Source organism: Balaenoptera borealis (assembly GCF_965194805.1).
Source record: "Balaenoptera borealis genome assembly, chromosome: 21".
NCBI classification, from domain to species: domain Eukaryota; kingdom Metazoa; phylum Chordata; class Mammalia; order Artiodactyla; family Balaenopteridae; genus Balaenoptera; species Balaenoptera borealis.
The window spans coordinates 6,558,045-6,579,160 of NC_138880.1; the positions used below are offsets into that span (position 1 = coordinate 6,558,045).

General features: G+C 36.2%; 1 protein-coding gene across 2 annotated transcripts in view; it reads right to left on the reverse strand.

Moving 5' to 3' along the window:
* LOC309619624 (A disintegrin and metallopeptidase domain 3-like) overlaps nucleotides 1-21,116 on the reverse strand; it is a 108,070-nt gene that overhangs the window by 71,867 nt on the left and 15,087 nt on the right. For both annotated transcript variants that reach the window (XM_082374997.1, XM_082374998.1), the window contains exons 5-6: nucleotides 4,967-5,043; nucleotides 4,327-4,504 (exon numbers count right to left, since the gene is read on the reverse strand). In XM_082374997.1, the coding sequence (XP_082231123.1) occupies nucleotides 4,327-4,504; nucleotides 4,967-5,043 (255 nt within the window). The remainder of the gene's footprint in view (nucleotides 1-4,326; nucleotides 4,505-4,966; nucleotides 5,044-21,116) is intronic.

The following is a 21,116-nucleotide window of genomic DNA, read 5'->3' on the forward strand; positions in this document are numbered from 1 at the left end:
AATCTGTATTTGCAGCCGCTCCCCAGCGCTAGCATCACCGCCTCAGCTCCACCTCAGATCATCAGGCTTTAGATTCTCATAAGGAGCACGCAACCTAGATCCCTCCCTCGCATGTGCAGTTCACAGTAGGGTTCGCACTCCTATGAGAATCTGATGTCGCCACTGATAGGACAGGAGGAGGAGCTCAGGCGGAAATGTGAGTGATGGCGAGCGGCGGTAAATACAGATGGAGCTTCGCTTACTCGCTACTCACCTCCTGCTGTGCGGCCCCATTCCTAAAAGGCCATGGACCAGTAATGGTCCGTGGCCCGGCAGTTGCTATACTTGCTTTATAAGAAATGGCCAATGATCCAAGAATGATGTTTGCTCCTTCTCCAAGAGAGAAGTCTGTGAGAGATAGCTGTCCAGGGCCAGCAGCATCAAGGAGGGGATGATATAGACACTCTTTTCCCTTAACTCCTGTCTAGATTCAAGAACTACTTGGGGACAGTTTGGGGTTCCGTGTTGAAGCTAGAAAGGGAAACAACCAGCAGTTTCATCCACCTTGGTCTTTGCCTGAGCAAAGCACATATGTTATGTTAAACCACTGACAGTCGGAAATTGGTTGCTTCAAAATCTAGTGGTATTTGACCTAATAGTGGTTCTCATGAAGAATATAGTTTGAGGCAGCTTACACAGTTGTTCCATCTTTTGATCTGATTGAAAGTTCACTGTATTTGGCAACTACCCCTTATGAATTTGGTTGTGATTGTGGCTGGCTATTATTTTCATTCGGGATGAGATTAGAGTCTCTTTTTTTAAAAGTGTGGTTTGTTTCACACATTAGGAAGGACATTCACAATAGGGAGGAAAGAAATGGTTTCAACCAAAACAAATCTCAATTTTATAGTTCTGACTGGGTATAGAATTATAGGCTGGAAATCACTTTGCCTCCTTTTAAGTAACTGTTGTATTGCCTTTCAACCTCCAATATTGCTGCCAGGTAAGACCATGCCATTCTGCATCTTCTTTGTATATAAGAAACCAGATTTTTTTAAATATTGGTCCAGAACCTCCACTTAAATCATTCTGAGAATTTTCCTTCGATTGTTTTGTGATTTATTCAACTCAATTTTCTATGTTTATTTGTACTGGAACTCATATTGCATCACCCATATTGTTATTTTAATTGAATTTCTTATCTCTCACATTTCCCTGTCATTTTTGTTTATATTTTAGTCTTCGTGTGATTTCTGGAATTTTATCTTGTGAACTTTCTTTTGAGTTTTTACATAGGTTCAGCATGTTTTTACCTTCCAAGAACTGTTATCTGCTGAGTGTTATTTTTTAAATAGCACTCTGTTCTTATTTTGTGGTGAAATATTTTCTCCTACCTCTCTGAGGATATTGTCATTTTGTTTTCTTCACTCTCTCTATTCCTGGGTACCTCAGGCTTTAGCACTTTGAATTTTTCCATGTCTCCACCATATTCAATTGTTTCATCATATGTCTAGTGCCCCTTTGTATTAGGCATTGAGCATCTGACAGCTTATTCCAACATCTATGACCACATACAGAGCTTATGGCCTGCTGTCTCCACAGAGCGTAAATTGTCTGGGTTGTTTGTTGGGAAAACCCTGCTGTCAACATGGTTAGTTTTGATTCTTTTGGCTGGTTTGATTCCCTCCTGGATTCTAATGAACATCTTGGATTGTGTAAACCTGTTTCCCAATAACTAGTGTGCCAAGTTTAATTTACAACAGAAACAATCGATTAGGAGAGGAAATCAGGTTTTATACATATTTATACAACTTATTTTCAACCACTTCTCTTCCTAGGCCCACCCTTAATATCATTTCCTAAGGTACTCGGACTTGTTGTTCCAAAAACATTTGAGTAGTTCTGTAGTGTGTATCAAGTTTCCTATAGCCTATCCCAATTGCCAGTTAAGGATTCAGCTTTTTAGTGGCTAAATCAGCTGTCTATCTGCTATTCAACTTCCAATGTTATTACTATTCTTCTGTTCTGTTTGTGTGTGTATGTTAATGCCATGTTAAAAACTCCTTTTCGCTTTAGTGGGTTTTAAGGAAGGGGCAGGGTAAATGCATGTGCCCAATATGTTTTTAACAGGTAAGCCCTTTATGTATTTTCTTTGTTCTACTTTTCACTGGTTATCATGAAGGCATTCACCTTGATTATGAGTTTGTGTTTCCTCTCATAAATGTCAAAACATGCCTAAAACATATGATTTTATTTTATTTTTCTCTCTCTCTTTAAAATATCTGTTATATTGAAAATACTCACTTTGTCTATTTGTGCTTGTAAAAACATGCTTGGGAAAACATGCATCTCTAAAGCTACAGATTTGAGCCTATCAAATTCAGGGTGAAAAGCAATCATTTAATTCACAAACATATCAGTACCCATTCTTTCCATTAATCCCTGCAGTGATATCCCTGGCTTCCTCTAGGTTCTGAACTTTTAGTCTCTTTTATTTCATTATTGCATTTTGTTTTGTGTCCAAACTTTCCATAATTAGTTCCAGTTACCTTGCTTTACTATATTAGAAACTAGAGAGAGCAAATGTTGATAGCAGTAGTAGTGATATTTATTGATCACTTATTTTTCCCATACTATGCTAAGTCATTTTCAATTATAAATTTATGGAATCTTTAAAATATTTGTGTGAGTTAGGGATTATTTTTATTTTTGGATTTTTACAGATGAGAACATTTAAACACAGAAGGATGATGTTACTCGGCCAAATTCTTGCGGCTACAGCCTGACCAACTTGAACTTCAAGCTAAGGCAGCTGGAACTGTATGCTATCTCTGTCTCTTCCCATCCCTCTCTTATTGCTGATTCACTGGAGGGGGATGGCTTCCAGTGCAGTGCTCTTTGTCTTTCCCAAAGCATGTCAATCCCTTCAGGTTTGCCCACTGTCACAGAAGAGTATTCGTGGAATCCTTTAAAGTTATCCAATTTACTTCATGTGACAGTGCTCTATTTCAGTTATGAAAATGGTCTGCAACTGTGTCCAGTGTTGTACTGCAACATGCAGATGGCATAGGGTTAGGGGTCACATCTCAGTTCCATTAAAAATGAAATTTTCATTTCTATATATGATTATATTTTATCATTTTTATGACTTTCTGAAAGGGCAATTTTACTAATTCGTATTTGTACCAACATCTTTGGCAAAATAAATAAAAGCATATTAAAGCAACAGTGAGATGGAGATCATCATAAATTAAATTCAAGTTTCATCTGTTACAATTTTGTTTTGCTTCTCTAAACAGGATATCCAATTTTCATGAGAATATGTGGACAGAGATTCATTTCCTTAGCCACTGATGGCAAAATGTAAAGTTGTGCAATCACTCTTAAGGAGGAAGTTAGGATGTATATATACCTAAAAAACTTTGGAAATATGCCTATTCTTAGATAGAGGTATTTATAAAAAAAAGTGTGAATGCTCAAAAATTTGATACATTACTGCAGTTCATTTCTGGATTAAAGTAAAAATACAAATATGCAGAATATGCCATAATTTTGTAAAGTAGATATTTTAAGTTTATATATATATATGTATATGAAAAAGCATGAAAGAGTACAAATCAAAATAATTGCCCTGAATTCCACACATTTCCTCTAGACAACAGTATTATGGTCATTTCTTATTTTCCTTATGCATACATTTAATCTTAAATCAACATTAACTAATGTTAATTTAAAATAATAATAAATGTAACATAATTTAATTATAAGAGAAAATGTGCATTATCCTCTTAATAGCAATTTTAAGGGGAAATTTCAAAGAAGCATATATGTATTAGATAATTTTTTGTTAAATAAATCTTCTTTTATAAATCAACCTTTATAACTAGATACAGTAAAAGAATTAGAACAAATACTCCAAAGTTCTAAGAGCACTATATCTAGACAATGACATTTCAGATGATTTCTTGCCTCTATCAAAATAACACTTTTTTACAAAGAAAAAAACGCACTGGCAAAACTGCTGACAGAGTCAGAATCAGCAAATTTGAGTATCATTATATTATTAGGTTGCAAATTCAGTAACAGTGCAACTGTGCATATATGCATAAGAATACTTGCAATTACGTATACGTGAGAAAATTGATTTTTGGATTATATGTTTATATCTATTACATTTTTAAATATTATATGACTAAACAGAAAATATTTTAAATTAATACCTTACAAGAGAAGGTTTTATTATCATCAACATCAGTTTAAATTTGTTTTCCAAATGTAACAAATTTCAACGTGAATATGTTTATCAAAAGTTGCACAAATGAAGATCCCATAAAAGGGGTTACTTACTTCTGATTTCACAAGAATTTTGTAGGACTGATCTGCCAATTGGGTTGTAGAATTATTTTCTGCTATGGGGGGAAAATCAATTTCATTATCCTTTATCTGATAAAGCATATGCTCATATGTAGCTGAAGATTCCAATGGTTGAATTCCATAACTGACATTCTCCAACTGCAATAATCCCCTGAATATTTAAATACATAAAAAGAAATTTAAAACATAGATTTCTCAATGATAAACATAAATCAATATTAAGTGAAAACATTATATAGAAATTTGATAGTGGCCTTTGTTGTCTAATATCTAAGAATCATCCCATCTTCCTTGGATTAACATTTAAACCCAATTTTCTACCTTCTATCTATTACAGCATTTAGGAGTCATTGTAATTCTAGTGTGTCTCAGTAATGTGGATAGTTCTTATACTAGTGGCAGCTTTTTCTGAATAAATTTTATAACTGCAAGCCTGGGAGAGAGACAAAGCGAATAGGGAAAATGATAAGACAAGCAGGCCAAGATAGCAGATGAGAAGACACATAATGAAAGTGTCTATTTTCTGTGTCTTCCATCTACCCTTCGAGAATATTCTAAAAGTAAAAGGGTACACAAGATTTCAGTCATGTACATCTCTGGAATATGCCATTACCTGAGTCCAGAGCAGGTGCTAAGTGTCACAACCGAATTTGCAATCTCTGTGGCATATCCTTGATAAAAGCAATGGCCCTAAACAGGAGTAATATAAAGATACATTTGTAATGATTAGGACACAAAGTGTTTGGTTTTATCCTTACTTCCTGGACATTGTCAAACATTCACAATTAGGCATTCCATAGTATTATTCACCAGATATTCCACTTCCTTCTTATCTACCTACAATCTTTTCCACTTGACCCTCTTCTGCCTATAAATAACCACAACTCCTATCCTCCCCCATATGATTTTTGCTATAATTCTAAATTTTTGATAAACAACTTTCTGATCTGCATCTTGTCTTTCTCAGCCCCATTTCTTGAATATATAGTCTATGAATGCTACCTCAATGTAATTAACAGCATTACTTTGACTTCCACTGTGAATATTTCGTTTGTTTTTTCTAAGTTAGCCCAAAATATCTTAACTGACATTTCCTCACTATTTTCTCTCTAATATCTCACCATGTTGATCATCCTTAGTTCAAACTCTCCTCTCAATGGACTTTCACAACATTAGTCTTCCCAGCTTCTCCCCGGATGTTTTCTTTCAGTGAATTTTCCCTTCTCTTCCCTAAGAAATCTGTTGATATCTAGAATCAGTCCTGTTCTTCTGTTAATCCTGGGCTATGAAAACATTAGTATCATCACATTCTCTTGTATGAAAGTGTTTATATGTCATTAGCGCCCAGACTTACATCTCCATCAGTAACCATTCTCTCGTCTCCATACTAGGATTACCTCCTATCTCCCACCCACGGACAGTGGCAGAGCATACCCTGCTCCACACCAGGCAGCAGCAGTAGCCATTTCTGCCTTCACTGGTGCCAGAAAACTATGCCACAAGCCTTCACGAAGATGTAGAATGCAAACCAGGTCCCAACACTTTAACCAGCAGAAGAGAGCATCTCAGTTTCTGCAGCTCCTGGCCTTGTACCTGATAAGAGAAAATGACCCTCACGAGATAATTCTCAAAACCCCCAACTCTAAGCAGCAAAAAGTGAATGAGATAAAAACTTTCCCCACTCAGGGACACTAGCAGAGGCAGAGTGAGAAGCATACCAATATCCAGTGGCTGGGAAACTGCCAGAGGAAATACTCTCTCTTCAATGGGTCCTTCATCACCCAGCATCACCTAGCAATACAAGGTGGCCCAGAAAAGAACCTTTTCCTGCTATGGGCTGCACCAGCAGAAAGCCAGTGAGCTCCAGCAGAGCCAGAAGAATGAAACAAAACAGAATAATATCGAAAGCCCCAAGAAAGCTAAATGGTCACTGGAACAACAGACCACACTAAATCTGAACTTAAACTGGCTGACAGACTTCAACAATAGAAGATTTCAACGTCAAAGATACAATAGAAAACTACACAGTATACCAAGAACCAAGAATATCACAACGCAATGGGAGAAGACAACCCAGTGATGCCAATATTGAGATGAGTCACGTGTATCTGGAACTATCGGATGGATTTTAAAGCAGCAGTGATAATACTGGTTCAATGCACAATCAAAAATTACCCTGAAACAACTAAAGAACAGAAAATCTCAGAAAAGAAATAGAAACCATTAAAAAGAACAAATAAAAATATTAGAAGTGAAAAATATAATAAACAAACCAACAACACATACTGGATAGGCTCAAAGGTAGAGTGGAGATGACAAGGGATAGAATCAATGAACTTGAGAAAGATCAATAGAATTCACTCAATATATAAAACCCAGAAAAATGAATTAAGAAAATGAATAGAGGCTCAAGGACATGTGGAACATCCCCCAAAGTTTTAAAATACGTGTCAGAATCCAATAAGGAGAACAGAAAGAATGTAGAGCAGAAAAAAATTCAAAGAAATAAAGGCTGAATGTTGGTCGGAAAGAAGTTGGTTTAGAAAACCCTGGACCTTCCATCTCCCAACAAATACACCAAGTGAGTAGCAATTCATGGACCAATTTCCTTTGTGAGAAATCAGGAACTAATTGACAGGCTCATGCACACCTTTAGAGGATGCAAAATCAGATGCACCAAAGCCAGGAGGGAGATTTGGGATGCCCTTTCACCAGACACTCTACCCCAGAGTACTGCCATAAGATCACGAAGAGACCCTATAGCTCCCAGATTCACTCAGGGGAGGAGAGGGTGTTGTTCAAGCATCCAGTGCCCTGGTGTTTCTGAGGGGAACGAACACCCAAGGAACAGTGTCACCAGACCCAGGGCTCTGATTGGTTCAGGGCAGTCTAGCCACCCAAACCACCATGGAGGTGGTGGCTTGATTCCCTCCCCAGCTTGCCCAAACTCAACACAGAGTGAGGGGATGAAAAATCCCACATCTCCGCTTCCCCTGGGGAGGTAATAGTCGATCGACTGAAGGCAGTGCTCCCACTTCACCGGTACTGCCCCAAGAGCCAGCACTTGTCTCACCAATCCTGGAGCACTGATGGCTCGCCCACAGTCTAGCTGCTGGAGGGAGAACAGAGGCGGCAGCTTGGGATGACAGCCAACAGTGATTGTCCCTCCTGCCCAGGAGAAACAGAGCAGAAAAAACCACAGCGCTTGCTTCTACCTGGAAAGAGAAACTGCTGGCAGAGGACCCCCAAGTCATTGCAAATCACTGGCCAGGCTGATCTGTGGGTGTTTCCTTCTGCACATGGCCAGTCATGAAGACTGGGTGATGGGACTGCTTTGTCTAATGAGCAGACACCAAAACAGAGTGTCGAGTGAAATGAGGAATAAGGAAAAGATATTCTGAACAAAGGAACAAGATATAGGCCGAAACTGACACTAGTGAAATGACATTAAATAATCTGCCTAATGAAAAATTTTATATAACTCCCATAAAGATGCTCAATGAAGTCCAGAGAACAATGCATGAACCAAGTGAGAAGTTCAAAAAAGAGATACAAAGTATTAAAAGTACCAAACAGAAATCGTGGAACTGTCAAATAATAACTGAACTGAAAAAATTCACTAGAAGGGTTCAACAGCAGATTAGATCAAGCAGGAGAAAGACTTAACTAACTCAAAGACGGGTCAAAGGAGCAAAAAGAAGACAGTGAAAAAGTGATAAAATCTTACAGGACCTATGGGACACAAACAAAAGGAACAATACACAAAGTATGGGAGTTTCAGAAGGAAAAGAGGGAGCAAGAAAGAATGATTATGTGAAGCAGTAGAGATGTTAGCTAACACGATGACATTAATCATATTGTAATATGTAAATGGATCAAATCAACACATTGTACACCTTAAACCTATACACTGTTATATGTCGATTGTATTTCAGTTGAAAAAACAGGAAGCACTTTCAATACATATTGGCTGAAAACTTTCCAAACTTACAGAAGGAAATTGATATCCATTTCAAGAACATCAAAAATCACCAAATAAAATGTCCTTAAAGAAATCCACACTGAGATATATTGCAATCGAAATGTCAAAAGTCAAAAGTAGAGAGGGAATTTTGAGAGCAACAGAAGAAAAGTGACTTATGTGTAATGAAACACCCTTAAGACTTTCAGTGGATTTTTTAGCAGAAACCTTGCAAGCCAGAAGAGACTGAGATGATATATTCAAAGTGTTGAGAGAGAAAAAAAAAGTCGACTAAATATCTTATACACTGCAAAACTACAGAAATGAAAAAGAGACTTCTGGTTTCTGGTTCTCCATGTCAGAAGGTTGGACGTTGCCATTCCATCCTGACAACAAGGGACAGCAGAACAGACTTAAAACTCAACAGCTCTTCCTGGATGTGTAAAAGAAGGGAGGACACAGTGCAAAGCGCAGCCCCCAAGATCAGAGAGGCAGAGAGGGCACACGGGGAGGCACAGCTCACTGGAGCAGAGAAGCAGTAGTGCAAAGTGCTGCTGGAACCAGTGCCAGGGCAGGAAAACCTGACTGTGATTGATGAAAGGCTGCAAGATCAGTGCGGACAATTCTGAGAAATAAAAACTTCAGAGAACCCATGAACGGACCCCCAAAATACTGTGAGATTTACCTTCAAGAGTTCCACCAAGATGTCACAGCTAATATCAGAGAAAAAGTCCTCGTGCCTCCGGCAAGGGGAGGGGGAAAGGACTCAATTTGAAATACATCAGTGCACTCTGTTCTTCTTTACAGGGCCTGCCTTCAGGGTAAACTACCTAGATAGAGATGAACTGGCTGGGGTATTATCAGAGCCTAACTGACCTCAGGAAAGGAAATATCCAAATCCAGCCCACTCTAGCCATTCTGTCGCACTTGCGGGGGAAAAAAAAAAACCCCACCAAGAAACACTTGTGTTGTTCATAGCCCTGATGCAAAGGCTCACTAAAAAACTGAGACTTAATCATAGGACTATAAAACAGTTTCTCTCACCCCACACCTCACTCACCACCACGCTACTAAAGGCATATTTACAGCAGTTCCTTTTACATGGTGCATTATGTCCAACTATCAAGAAAAAAATTACAAGAATACCAAAACGTTAAAACAAAAAACCGTGATTTCAAGAAAGAGGGTAAGCCTTAGAACCAGACGTGGCAGCAGTGCTGGTATTATGGGCCCGGGAATTTAAAACAACTGTGTGATTACAATGCTAAGGGATCAACGGATAAAGTAGACATCGTGCAAGAAGAGATGAACAATGCAGTCAGAGAGGTAGAAATCCTACGGGGGAAAAAAAATAAATGCTAGAGATTTAAGAAAAAAACTGTTATGGAAATGAAGAATGACCTTGATGGGCTCACCAGTAGATGACATGGCTGAGAAAAAAATCTCCCAACTTGGGGATATATCAATAGACATTTCAAAACCTGGAAGCAAAGAAACCAAGACAGAACAACACCACCACAAAAGATGAGAATATACAAGGAATATGGGAGGACCACAAAGGCATGACATAAAGGTAACAGGAATTCCAAAAGGAGCAGAAAGAGAGAAAGGAATATAAGGAATATTTGAAACAACAATAATTGAGAATTTCTCCGAAATGAATATCACACACTAAACCACAGATGCAGAAAGCTCAGAGAACACCAAACAGCATGCATGTAAGATAAACAAACAAAGAAAAAACTCCAAGTTAAAAAAACTATACCTTGGCATATCATTTAAGAAGTACAGAAACCCAAGATAAAGGAAAGAATCCTGAAAGAAGCCACAGAGGGGAAAAATTGCCTATACAAGAACAAAGATAAGACATACATCAGATTTCTCCTCAGAAACCATGCAAACAAGAAGGGAGTGGAGTGAAATATTTAAAATGTTGAGAGAAAAATATCACCAACCTGCAATTCTTTGTTCTGCAAAATTATCGTTCAAAAGTGAAAAAGATATAAAGACTTTCTGAGACAAACAACAACTAAGGAAATCTGTTGCCAGTAGATTTGTTTGTAAGAAATGGTTTGAAATATTTCTATACAGAGAAGGAAAATGATATAGGTCAGAAACTTGGATCTACATGCAGAAGGCAGACCAATGAAGAAGGAATAGTGATAATAACAATGTTTATTTTTCACAGTCTTGACTGATAGAACAGTTTCTTCAAATCATAGCAACAATGTATTTGCATATGCTTATGTACCTATTGTGTATATTAAATATATAACACATAGTATGTATAAATATTATATATATGCTTATATACAAGTGCAATAAAGGACAGCAATGATACAAGGAATGGGAGGGAGGAACTGGGATGACAGTTTATTATAAGGGACTCACACTACACGAAAGATGGCATTGTTAGCTGACAGTGGGCACAGTTAAGCTCAGCAACATCAATTAACTGGATGTAATTGATGTCTATAGACTACGTCATCCAACAACAGCAGAATACACATTTTCTCAAGTTCATATGCAACATTCACCAGGATTGACATTGTGAGCCATAAAACAAACCTTAACAAACTTAAAAGAATAGAAATCATACAATGTCTGTTCTCAAACCATGACAGAATTAAGCTAGAAATCAATAACAGGAGGACAGCTGGAAGATCCCAAAATACATGAAGGTTAAAAAACATGCTTCTGAGGAACACATGGTTCAGAAAAGAAATCTCAAAATAAATTTTACAATATTTTTAACTCCATGCAAAAGAAAACACAAATTTGCAAAATGTTGTAGGATACAGCAAAAGTCGTGCTTAGAGGGAAATTTATAGAATTGAACACATACAGGACGAAAGAACAAAGATCTAAAATCAGTAATTTAAGTTTCCCCCTTGGGAAACTAAAAAGAGAAGAGCAAATTAAATCCAAGGCAAGCAGCAGAAGAGGAATTATAAGAATTGAAGTAGAAATCAATGACATTGAAAACTCAGGAAATCGATAGAGAAAATCAATGAAAACCAAGTTGGTTCTTTGATAAGATCAATAAAATTGATAAACCTCTCACTCGGCATGTTAGGTGAAGAGAGAGGATACTAATTACCAACACCAGTAGAAAAGAAGTGTTTTAAGTATACATCGCATGTCCATTAAAAGGACAATAAAGGAATGTGATGAACAACTCTGTGCCCACAAATCTGAAATCCTAGATGTAATGGTCCAACTGCTTGAAACACACCATCTGCCAAATCTCACAAAAGAGGAAACAGGTGATCTCAATATGTCTGTGTCTATTAAAGAAGTTGAATAAAACTGATAACCTTCCAAATCAGAAAGCAGCAGGCCCTGATTGGGTTCAGTTTTGAATTCTGCCAAACACTTAAGGAATAAAGTGTACCAATTCTCTACACACTCTTTCAAAATATGGAAACAGAGGAAACACTTCTAACTCATTCTGTGGGGCCAGTATTATTCTAACAACAAAACATCCGATGACATTAAAAGAAAAGAACTACAAACCAATATCTCTCATGAGAATATATGCAAAAATTCTCAATAACTTATTGGCAAATAGAAGCCAACAATCAATTTTAAAATTGTAAACCAAAACCAAGTGGGATTCATCCCAATTAATTGTAATTAATTGTAAGCAATTACAATACAGGTTAAAAAGGAAAAATTAGTAAATTGAGTAATGCTACAGAGTACAAAATCAACATAAAAAATCATTTGTGTTTCTACAAACTAACAAAATGTCAGAAAGAGAAATCAACAAAACAATTCCATTTACAATACCATCCAAAAGAATAAAATACTTTGCATTGAATTAAACCAAGGAGGTGAAAGACTTATACTCTAAACCTACAGTACACTGATAAAAGAAATTATGACACAGTGGAAAGATATCCAGTGCTCATGGATTGGAGGAATTATTATGGTTCAATAGCCATACTACCTAAAGTGATCTATAGATTCAATGTGATTCCTATCAAAAATCTAATGGCATTTTTCACAGAACCAGAAAAAAATATCCTGAAATTCTTAGGGAGTCACAAAAGACCCCAGATAGGCAAAGCAACCTTGAGAAAGCTGAGGTATCACATTTCCTGATTCAAACACCATTAAGAGGCTATAGTAATGAAAACAGTATAGTATTGACAATTAAGCAAACAGAGAGAAAAATGGAACAGAATTGAGAGGCCAGAAACCAATCCACAAAAATAACATCAAATAATCTTTGACAAGGGTGCCAAGAACACAGACTGAGGAAAGGATAGTCTCTTCAATAAAAGGTGTTATAAAAACTGGGTATTCAAAAGCAAAATAGTGACATTGCACCCCTATCTTATACCGCTTACAAATATTAACTAGAAATGATTTAAATACTTAAGTATGATGTGAAAATATCAAAATAAATAGCCTAAAAGAACCATAACATTCTTGGCAATGATTTTTTGGATTTGAGATCAAAAGCTCAGGCAACAAAAGCAAAAGTTTTTAAATAGAACTGCATCAAACTATTGATAAACAGCTTCTGCACCACAAAGGAAAGACAACCTATGGAGTGGGAGAAAATATGTAGAAACCATATCTCTGATACGGGGTTGATCAAAACTATGTAAGGAATTTGTATAACAGTAGCAGAAAAACAAATAATCCAATTACACAATGGGCAAAGGATGTGAAAAGTTAGCTTTCCAAAAGAAGATAAACAAATTGCCAACAGGTACATGAAAAGGTGCTCAACATCAAAATCAGCAGGAAATACAAATCAAACCACAATGAGATGTCACCTCACACCTGTCAGGATGTGTTTTATCAAAAAGAGCAGCAATAACAAACGTTGCTATTTGTTTGGATGTGGAGAAAAAGGAACCCTTGCACATTGTTGGTGGGAATATACGTTGGTGTAGCCATTATGGGAAACAATACGGAAGTTTCTCAAAAACTTAAAAATAGAACAACCAAATGATACAGCAATCCCATTTCTGCATATATATCCAAAAGGATGGAAATTGCTATTTCCAAGTGTCACCTGCACGCCCATGTTCATTGCAGCTTTATTTACGATACCCTAGATACAGAAACAATCTAAGTGTCCAAGAGTGAATGAGTGGATAAAGAAAATGTAAGATATATATCCTATATGTGAGACAACCAATGACATATGATATACATCACACATATGTATGAATATTATTCACCCATGTGTGAGAAGGATTAGTCTGGAGAACATTATACTAAGTGAACATAGCCAGACAGAGAAATAGAAACACTTTATGATCTCACTCACTTGTGGAATCTTGCAACAAAAAGGTAAATTCCTTGAAACAGAGGAGAATGATGGTTACCAGGGGCTGGAAGTTTGGGGAGATAAGGAGATGCCGTCAAAGGGTACAAGCCTTCACTTACAAGATGAACAAGCTCTGGCAATCTAATATACAGCATGGCGACTATAGTTAACATAGTTATATACTGTGTTATACACTTGAAATTTGCTAAGAGAGTCAACCTTAAGTGTTCTTACCACAAAAAAGGTCACCACATGAGGTGATATATGTGTTAATAAACCTGATTGCGGTGATCATTTTACAGATAATAAAAATGTGAATTAATCATGTTGTATTTTAGATATATAAAAACTTATTTGTAAATGTCACCTAATCATGCTGAAAAATAAAAAAGAAATATTAAAAATTTTAAGAATTGAAGCATCAATGAGATAGGAATGGCCAAAATCTAGAACACTGACAACAGACGCTGGCAAGTTTGTGGAGCAACAGAACACTCATTCATTGCTGGTGGGAATGCGAAATGGTAGAGACAGCCAGTCGAAGACAACCTGGGGATATTTCACAAAACTAAACATACCCTTACAATCCAATCCAGCCAGCAATCACACTCCTTGCCATCTACCCAAAGGAGCTGAAAACTTAAACCCACACAAAAACTCTGCAAATGTATGTTTTATAGCAACTTTTTCAACATTGTCAAAAATTGGAAGCAACCAAGATGCCTTTAAGTAGGTGAATGGATTCATAAACCATAGTGCATCCAAACCATGGATTATTATTCAGTGGGAAAAAGAAATTAGCTATTAAGCCACGCCATACATGGAGGAACCTTGAATGCATATTACTAAGTGAAAGAAACCAACCTGAACGGCTGCATATTGTATGATTCCAACGACATAACAATTTGGAAAAGGCAAAACTATGGAGAAAGTTAAACGTTGCCCAGGGTTACGGTGGCAATGAACGATGAATAGGCTGAACACAGAGGATTTTGAGGGCACTTAAAATACTCTCTATGATACTATAGCGATGGATACATGTCATTATATGTTTGTGCAAGCCCACAGAATACACAAGACCAAAAGTGAACTGAGATGTCAGCCATGCATTTTGGGTGATTATAGTGTGCCCACATAGGTTCCTCAACTGTAACAAATCTACCACTGTGCTTGGGGAGGTTATTAAAGACAGCAGCTATGCATATGTGGCTCCAGAGGATATCTGGAAAACTCTATACCATTGTCTTAATTTTGCTGGCAACCTAAAACTGCTCCCCCCACCCAAAAAAAAATCTTAAGAAATGGAGGGATAAAGACTTTTCCAGACAAAAGCTGAAATATTTCTCACCACTGTATCTGCATTACAAGAAATACAAATGAGAATTCATCACTTTGAAATGAAAGGGTGCTAAAGAGCAACATGAGAGCAAAAGAAAGAATGAAAGTCATTGGTAAAGGCAAATGCATAGGAAATTTCAAATACTATATTACTGTATTGGTAGTGATTGAATCACTTTTAATTCTAAAATAAAAGTTAAGAAACAATAGTATATAAAAATAACTGTAACTAAAAACATGTTAAAAGTTACACAGTATGAAATAATGTAAATTGTGACACCAATAACATAAAATGTGTATGAGGGGGACTAGTAAAATTGTAGACTTTTTGTATGTTATTGAGGTTTTTATCAGCTTAAAGTACACTGTTATAGCTGTATGATATTACATGTAAGGCCCATGGTAACCAAAATGAAAATATCAATAAAGGTTACATAACAGAAAAAGACAAAAAAATCAATACACGTGGAACCAAAAAAAAAAAAAAATCAATGAAACTCAAGAAAAGACAGGGAGAGGAAAAGATAGACAAAAGAACTACAATCAATCAATCAATCAAACAAGTAACATAAAGGCATTAGTAAATAACTTCCCTATCAATAATCACTTCAAATGTAAATGTTTAGATGCCACAAACAAAAGATGTCAAGAGGTTGAAAGGGGGGGCAGGTTTCAACTCCATACTGTGTGCAGGAATTTCACTTTAAATTGAAGGACATACAGCGGCTGAAGGTAAAGGGATGGAAAATATATATTCCAAACAAATGGCAACCGAAAGAGAGCAGGTGTTTAATAGGGAAGAACATGTCTGACCCTATATTAGATCTGTTCCTCTTACTTTACCCTTTGTGCTCTGTTGCCTGGGCTTAGTCATGCTGGCTCTGCATCTTTTGTAAAAGAATGTTGTCTATGGCTTGAAATGTACAGGACAGCCTGACCCTGACTTGACCTGAACAGAGAGTAACATTTGTCTAGCTGGAGGTTTACAGGAACATCTTGACCTGACCTACATGGATGGCAGCAAGAACAAAGGATCCAACACCAAGAAGTTTGCAGCAACTAACTACACCCCTCCCTCAGCTTGCCTTTAAAAGGGCTTTGCTGACAGCCTTTGGGAAATTCAGGCTTTTTAAGGCAGGAGCCACCCATCTCCTTACACGGTCCTGCAATAAACCTTTCTCTGCTCCAATCTCCAACGTTTCGGTATAGTTTGGCCTACTGTGTGTCGGGCACAGGTGTAGCTATACTTACATCAGACAGAATAGACATAAAGTCAGGACAGTCACAGGAGTCAAAGAAGGACATTTTATAATGATTAAAGGGTTAGTCCATCAGGAAAAGATAACCATTATAAATATATACACCCTCAGCATTAGAGCAGCTAAATATACCCACAGCAAACACTGACAGAATCTGAGGAGAGATATAGACAGCAATACAATAATAGAAGGGGACTTCAATACCACACTTTCAGTAATGGGTAGAGGAAGCAGACAGGAGATGAGTAAGAAACAAAAAAGAGGACTTAAATAACATTATAGCCAAAATCTACCCAGCAGCTACATACAGAGCATTCCCCTCAAAAGCAGCAGAACATACATTCTTCTCAAGTGTACACAAGCTTTCCCCACAATAGATTATATGTTTGGTCACAAAGCAACTCTTAACAAATTTAAGAAGATTTAAATTATACAATGTGTCCTTTCTGAACACGTTTTGGAATGAAACTAGAAAGGAATAGCGGAAGGATAAGTAAAAAATCCACAGCTACGTGGAAATTAACAACATACTTTTGATCAACAATTGAATCAAAGAGAAGAATCAAAAAGGAAATTTAAAATAGCTTGAGACAAATGAAACAGAAAACACAACATACCAAAATTTATGGGATCCAGTGAAAGCAGAGGAAAGAGGTAAATGTATAGCTACAAACAAATACATTAAAAAGATCTCAAATTAATAAACTAACTTCACATCTCAAAGAACTAGAAGAAGAACAAAGAAAGCTCAAAGTAGCAAAAAGAACATAACAAAGAATAGACCAAGAATAAAGTGATAATAAGTAGAAAAACAATAGAAAAATCATAAAACTAAGAGTTGGTCTTTTGAAATGATAAATAAAATTGACAAACCTCTATCTAGATTAAGAAAAAAAGAGAAGTTTCAAAAATAAAATCAGAAAAATGAAAGCTCACACCACAAAATTAAGAAAATATGAACATTATATACCAACAAAAATAAGAAGAAAATAATATGAACATTATATACCAACAACCAGATACCAAAGAGGATGGATAAATTCTTAGTGACATGAAACCTAAGAAGAGTGACTCATGAAAAAAATAGAAAATCCAAACCGACCTATAACTAGTACGGAGACTGAATTGGTAATCACAAACCTCCTAACAAGGAGAAGCCCAATATCAAATGGTTTCACTGGGGAATTCTATAGAACATTTAAGTAAGAACTAACACAAGGCTTCTCAAATGCAAAAGAGTGGGGAACACTTCCAAACTCACTTTATGCAGCCAGCATTACTCTGATACAAAAGCCACATGGAAAGAACAGTATGAGTTAACATCCCTCATGAATACAGATGGAAAAGTGCCCAACAAAATACTAGTAAACCAAATCCAGTGTAATCTAGCACCTTAAAATGGTCATACACCATGACCAAGTTAAATTATTCTTGCAGTGCAAGAATGGTTCAACATTCAAAAATCAATGTGATAAAACACATTAAAAGGACAAAGAGTCAAAATCACATGATCATCTCAATATATGCAGAGAAAGAATTTGTCAAATTTCAGCATCTATCATAAGAAAAACTCTCAGCAAACGAGGAATGGAATGAAATCAGCAGAACCTAATAAAGGCCATATATGAGAAGCTCACAGCTAACAACATATTCAACAGTGAAACCTGAAAACTTTTCCTCTAAGATCAGGAACAGTGCACGGACACCCACCCTCACCAATTCTATTCAATCTTAGATGGGAAGTTATACCTAGAGCAAGTAGACAAAGGAAGAGAAAAAAATAAAAAGGCATCCAAATTGGAAAGAAAGAAGTAAAAATATCTTTGTTTGCAGATGACATGATCTCATAGATAACAAAACCTAAAGACTCCACAAAATCCCTCAAAGTTTTAGAACTAACAATTTCCACAATATTGCAGAATATATAATCAACATTCAATAGTGGGTAGCATTTCTCTACTTACAGAGAACTATTTGTAAGGAAAGGGAAATTAAGAAAACAAATCCATTTACAAGATCACACACACACAAAATACCTACAAACAAATTTAACCAAGGAGGTGGGAAACTTGTACTCTGAAAACTACAACATATTGATGAAAGAAATTAGATAAGACACAAACAAAGAAGACATCCAAGTGGCCAACAGGTAGATCACTAGTTACCAGAAAAATGCAAATTAACACCAAAATGTTATTTTTGTGAGATATCACCTCACGACTGTTAGGATGGCTATTATCATGTGAACAAAGGACAAAGAGTGCTGTTGAGGGTGTGGGAAACTGGAACTGTTGTACACTGTCACTGGGAAGAGCATATGAAATGGTTGCTATAGAATATAGTAAAAATGAAAAACAGAACTTCCCTGTGATCCAGCAATGTCACTTGTGGGCAGTTACGCCAAAGAACTGACACAGGAGCTGCAGGAGATATTGGCACTGCTATGCTTACTGCAGCACTATCTGCAAGAGCCAAGATGTGAATAAAACCTACGTGGCCATCCACAGAGGAGTGGATAAGAAAATGTGGTATATATGTATTCTATGGAATACTAGATAGCCTTAAAAAAGAAGTAAGTTATGCAATATGGGGCAACATGATTCACCTTGAGGACATTATGATAAGTGAAATAGACCCATCACAGAAAGACATATACCGCATGACTTCATTTCTATGAAGTATTTAAACGTCAAATGCATACCACCCAAAAGTGGAATGGTGTTTGCCAGGGGCTTGGCCAGGGGCAAATGAGGAGGTACTATTTAATGGGCATAAAGTTTCAGTTAAGCAAGATGAACAATAAGCTCCAGGACCTTCTGTAAAACATACTGATGTCAACAGTAATGTAATGTATGCTTGAAATTTGTTAAGAGAGTAGAACTCATATTAAATATTTTTACCACCTTAAATTAAAAAAAAAATAAAATATATATATATAAATTCAGAAAAAAGTCAACAGAAATCCTCCCAAAATTGATGAAGGACATAAACATTTAGATTCTGGAAACGGATCAAACCGGAAATAGAATGGGTCCAAAGTCACTCACAACAAGAAAGATCATGACTAAACTGAAAACAATAAAAATATCTTCAAAGAAACCAGACAGTAATGTCATATAACCTGTAGAAGAACACCAGTTTGAATGACAGTACATTTCTCATCTGAAAGTCATGAAGTCTCAAAGGAAATACAAGAGCAATTCTCACACGTTGACAAGAACATTACTGTCCAACATGAATTCTACATCTGGCAAATTTATCCTTTAAGGATGAAGGAAAAAGAGAGACTTTCTCCGACAGAGGAAAACTAACAGATTTAGTATACAGCACAAATACCCTAAGATAATGGCAAAAAGAAACTCCAAGAAACAAAGGTAATACATCACAAAAAGGCTTGGGTAGTCTTAAGGAACTAGGACAAATAGAACGGTTTAAAATACAGGTAAATATAATGAACTATCATTTCCCTCATGAGTTTCTGAAATCATATTTGGTAGTTGAAACAACAATCACGCAATATCATGTTATGCTTAATGTATGGAGAGGAATATTTGAGCAACTATATTTATAAAGTACAGAGGATAAAAGATCCTAAATGGAAGTAGGGTTTCAGGGTTTCTCTTGAAGAAGTAAAAAGTCCACAACAGTTGGCTAGGTTCTATATGTTTATTTTAATACCTCAAGCAAAAGCTAAGAAAAGTATAACAGGGAAAAAATCCATTAAAACACTATAAAGAAATCATGATGTAATCTTTAAAATGTTCAAGTAATCCAGAAGAAGAAAACAAGAGAAGAAAAAAGAAATGAGTAGCACAGAGAAAAAAAAAAAAAAGGAAAAGAATATAGCAGACAAAAGCCCTAACATATCATTCACTACTTTAAATGTAAATAGTCTAAAAACACCAAATAAAATACTGAGTCCCAAGGCAGATGGAGGAAACAAAAAAATCAAACAAACAAAAACCACACCTTATGACCCAACTAAATAGTCTCTACAAGAAACTCATTTCAAACATAAATTTTTTTCCACTTCCAATGACTTTATTTTTTTACTTAATTTTTATTTTATATTGGAGTATAGTTGATTTATAAGGTGGTGTCAGTTTCAGGTGTACAGCAAAGCGGTTCAGTTACAGACATAAATTTATAGGTAGACTGAAATAAAAAGAATGGAAAATATGTCATGCAAATATTGATAAAAATCATATCAGAGAAAGTGAACTTAATTGCAAAGAAATCTACAAGGGAGAAAGAGAGTCACTATGTGATCATAAAAATATCCACTTATCAAGAAGCAGAGCAATCCTAAATGTATAGGCATCAAACAACAGAACTTCAAAATATGTGAAGCAAACCCTGGTACAGCTGAAAGAGAAAGACAAAAACCACAACAGTAAAGGAGGAATTCAACACACTCCAATCGGTTATTGCTAGCACTAGACCAAAAATCAGCAAAATATAGAACTGAACCACAGCATCAATCAACCTGATCTCCATGACGTTTATGGACCACTCCACCCAAGAACAACAGAAAACACTTTTTTTTTTCAGGTATCCAAGGACATTCACCTACAAGCACAATATACCGGATCATGAGGCAAACCTTCATAAATTAAAAACAAATTGAAATTATACGAGGTATATGCTCTGACCAAAACAAAATCAAACTAAAATTCAACAGACAGACAACAGAAAAAAAAAAACAAAAAACCAAAACCTCCAAACACTTGTAAAGTAAATAACAGACTTTAAAAAAATCGGGTCAAACAGGAAGCCTTAAAGGAAAATTTAAAAATACGTATATCTGTAATGAACATGAAAACTCACCATATTGTTGTGAGACACAACTAAGCAGTGTTGAGAGGGAAATTTTAGTACTAAAATGCTTACAGTAGAAAAAGGAATGGTCACGTAT